At 38.5% G+C, this 4505-nt stretch overlaps 1 protein-coding gene across 1 annotated transcript; it reads left to right on the forward strand.

The window, feature by feature from the left end:
- The first annotated feature begins 1741 nt into the window (after positions 1-1741).
- Positions 1742-2680, forward strand: LOC123621655 (olfactory receptor 4F15-like). The gene has a single exon (XM_045527558.1). It carries the CDS (start codon positions 1742-1744, stop codon positions 2678-2680), a length of 939 nt encoding a protein of 312 aa, XP_045383514.1.
- Positions 2681-4505: the final 1825 nt, after the last annotated feature.

Consider the following 4505-nt stretch of genomic DNA (forward strand, 5'->3'; position numbering starts at 1 on the left):
CTTATGATCATCCATTCTGTCCCTGAATAAAAAAAAAAAAATCTTATGATCATACTACTTATTTGACATTTTTTATATAGTACCTTTTTTATTATTTACTTTTGTGTTTGTGTGCATGAATGTAAAAGCCTTAGGGTAAGTGAACATTTTAATGCTTCAATAAGTCCATAGTGTCCAGTGTGCACAGTAGGCATCTAGTTGTTTGTTGACTGATAACAAATGGTTATGATAAAGGGCAAAATAAATGATACAACAGACTTATAATAATATGTTAATTAAATCACAAAAGGAATTAGAGAAAAGAGAGAGTACTGTGAAGAGAAGGGCTTCCATGGGATATGGCACTTATAACCAACTACAAATAGGGGGGGAAATGGTGAACATGTTAGCAGTCCAATGCAGAGAATACCAACAACATGGAGAATTTCATTACATATTGGGCTAGCATTGTATTATAAAATAATAGAAATGTTAGATTTGGGGCCAGGCGTGGTGGCTCACACCTATAATCCTAGCACTCTGGGAGGTTGAGGTGGGAGGATTGCTTGAGCATAGGAGTTCAAGACCAGCCTGAGCAAGAGTAGACCCTTTCTCTACTAAAAATGGAAAAATTAGCCAGGCGTTCTGGCATTTGCCTGTAGTCCCACCTACTCAGCAGGCTGAGGCAGGATGATCGCTTGAGCCCAGGAGTTTGAGGTTGCAGTGAGCTATGATGATGCCACTGCACTCTAGCCGGGGCAACAGAGTAAGAGTGTCTCAAAAAGAAATGTTAGACTTGGAAGGATTACTTAGCATCACCTAGCCCAGCCCCTTTATTTTACAAATAATGTTACTAAGTTCAAGAAGTAGTTGAGTGTGGAAGGGATAGGAGAAAGAAATTACTCAAATTCTCATGGACTTAGGGTTAGAATTTAATCACACTCTTCTGATTCCAAGTGAAAGTTCTTTCTACCATTCCATGAAACATGAAATGTTAACATGGCCAATGATCTGCAAATATCAATCATGTAAAATTGTGTTTGCTACATTGTATTAGTTCTATTCATGTTCAGATTCCCCAGCATACCTCTTTTTTCTGACCTTGTCCTTCTCTACTATATGCTGTCACAGCCCAGGCTTTGTGATTGCCTCCACTCCCTGGGCTTAGCTACAAAAGTGGGATACTTTTAGGGTTTCTACATTATCTTCTCTTCTTCTGAGGAAAAGGTGAATATGATTCAATAAAACTGCAATAGCATGAGGCAAAACATGAGACAGTATGAATGACAGTGACAGCATTGCCTATAGGAGCAATCAAAGGGAAAAGAAAAACAGAGGTCATCAAAAATTGCTTGAGGTCTGGGGAACTTCAGAGGCAGGAGTAAAAAACCGTGAAGGAAAATCAATGTGTTCATTTCCATTTCCCCCTTTTTTCCTTCATGTTATTTCAGCACATTTCTAGCCCTCTCATAACTTCTCATCTGATTCTGCATTTGTTTTTGCCTAATCTTCTTTTACCAAAACGTGTAGAATTTTAGGAAGTATGGGGACTTAGAAGTAGTGCTTTGTGGCAATGAGTTACTGACTATTTTCTGCAACTACAGTTGAAGGGGTTATATAGAGGTGCTTTGGCTCTGTAAGGTAAGGCAATGTTATTTGCTTACAGTTTTAAACTTACGCAGTCAATGACTCCTCACAAAGCTTGATCTTATCTTTACTCCCTTTTCAGGTAATGTTAGAGTCAGCTTTGCTCGCAGAGATGATGGATGGAGCCAACCACTCTGTGGTATCTGAGTTTGTATTCCTTGGACTCTCCAATTCATGGGGGATCCAGCTTCTTCTTTTCCTCTTTTCCTCTGTGTTCTACATGGCAAGTTTGGTGGGAAACCTCCTCATTGTGTTCTCTGTGACCTCTGACTCTAACTTACACTCCCCCATGTACTTCCTGCTGGCCAACCTCTCCTTTCTTGACCTTGGAGTTTGCTCTATTGCAGCCCCCAAAATGATTTATGACCTTTTTAGAAAACGCAAAGCCATCTCTTTCAGGGGTTGTGTAACTCAGATCTTTTTTATCCATGCTATTGGGGGCACAGAAATGGTGCTGCTCATAGCCATGGCCTTTGACAGATATGTGGCCATATGTAAGCCTCTCCACTACTTGACCATCATGCACCCACGAATGTGCATTTTAATTTTGGCAGCTGCCTGGATCCTTGGCCTCATCCACTCAGTGGCCCAATTGGCTTTTGTCATAGACTTGCCCTTCTGTGGCCCTAATGTATTGGACAGCTTTTACTGTGATCTTCCTCAGCTCATTAAACTTGCCTGCACAGAGACCAACAGACTGGAGTTCATGGTCACAGCCAACAGTGGACTCATCTCTGTGGGATCCTTCTTCATGCTGATTATTTCTTACATCTTCATTCTGGTCACTGTTTGGAAACACTCCTCATCTGGTTTATCCAAAGCCCTCTCTACTTTGTCAGCTCATGTCACTGTGGTGGTTTTATTCTTTGGGCCATTAATCTTCTTCTACACCTGGCCCTTCCCCTCATCACACTTGGACAAATTCCTTGCTATCTTTGATGCAGTTCTCACTCCTTTTCTGAATCCAGTTATCTATACATTTAGGAACAAGGAGATGAAGGCAGCAATGAAGAAACTTTGCCATCAGCTTGTGAGTCATAGGAAGATATCCTGAATATTCTAAAGGCAAACAAAAATGTAGCTCTACACTCAATGACAATGGAAAAAATAAAGTCATTGAAATTTTAGATCTCTATTAATTTGTGTACTAGGTTACATTTAGGCATTTACCATGTCATTGTTTATCTCTAGTGCCTTAATCAATAAGGGTAAAGAAAGCTAACACTGGTGACTTCTCTGTTTCAGACCCTGTGCTGGATGTTTAATATAAATTATTTAATATTCATGATAACTCTATGGTATTTTTACTTCAGTATTATTAAGAAATGCTTTCTGTTCATTCTCCTTTTAATTACTGTGTAAATGTTTCAAACCAAAGCCGACTGTCACAGTCCACCACTTCCAATTGTCTTAGCTCTCAAAAGGTGCCAGAGAACATGTTCAACAATTCAATGTTGGATATTAGTGTATTATTACTTTTCACTGTTATATACTTTCCCCATTTTGAATTGGTTAATGTCCATTTCTCAAAATATCTACCAAACTGCCATAAAACCTAACTGGTTTGATGTTCTCCCTTCTTCCTTTGGTATCTGCTTGTTTCCTGTATCCTTTGGCTACTTAGAGAACTGTTGGCTGTATAATAGAATTTGGAATTTTAGAACTGGAATTTGAGAGATCATGTTCCAGCCTATTATTTTATAGATGATAATACTCAGGCACAGAAATGTTAGATGATACATTTGGGATGAGAATTAGATCATTTTTAGATTTAAAAAATTTAAAAAATATTTAAGCCCACTTTTGTTGATTTGGATTCTAAAGCTTTCCACTAACAATCTATACCTCTGGCCTTCTATTGCCTTTCTATTTCTGACCCCAGTGAGCAGAAGAGACACCAATGAGTTCATCACTCTTTTTTATTATCATCAATTTCATATGATTGTTTGTTGTTTCCAAGTTCTTTCTCTATTTGCCACCCAACTAGAAATTTCTTGAACCAGGTCCTAGTTATTTTACAACTGCATGATTATATCATCACTTGTTCCTGGTCTCTTCCATGGCTTTTACTTATGTCACTTACTAAAAAGTCCACAATTAAACACTCTTCTCTGTCTAGATTGCTTTTCTACTCTAATGAACACTCTAAAGAGCATTCACCATCACTTTGCTTATTGCTACCAAGATCTGGCAATTATCTTAGGTTTGCTTCAAGAATTTCAGGTATAGGCCGGGCGCGGTGGCTCACGCCTGTAATCCTAGCACTCTAGGAGGCCCAGGTGGGAGGATTGCTCAAGGTCAGGAGTTTGAAACCAGCCTGAACAAGAGCAAGACCCTGTCTCTACTAAAAATAGAAAGAAATTATCTGGACAACTAAAAATATATATAGAAAAAATTAGCCGGGCATAGTGGCACATGTCTGTAGTCCCAGCTACTCGAGAGGCTGAGGCAGGAGGATTGCTTGAGCCTAGGAGTTTGAGGTTGCTGTGAGCTAGGCTGACACCACGGCACTGTAGCCCAGGCAACAGAGAGAGATTCTGTCTCAAAAAAAAAAAAAATTTCAGGTATGAATATATGAATATTATTGCATTTAAAAAATCTGTTTTTATTAGTGGATCATGGTTTCCATGACTGAACAGCTGGCCACTTTAGAACTTTCAAGACCCAAGGGCAATATAAGCCAGAGATGAAATCTTTCTGATCTATAAATAAAGGCATAAATTTATAAACTAATAACTATGATAATATTACAATAATGCCTATTCTAAAGATTCTTTTAAAATGTCACATATATACTCATATCCCTGTAGACTAATAATTTTTGGCAGATCTTTATAATGAATCCATCTTCTTAAAGCATTGACAGGTTTCAGACTTCT

The sequence above is a fragment of the Lemur catta genome, chromosome 1 (genome assembly GCF_020740605.2).
Source record: "Lemur catta isolate mLemCat1 chromosome 1, mLemCat1.pri, whole genome shotgun sequence".
Classification (NCBI taxonomy): domain Eukaryota; kingdom Metazoa; phylum Chordata; class Mammalia; order Primates; family Lemuridae; genus Lemur; species Lemur catta.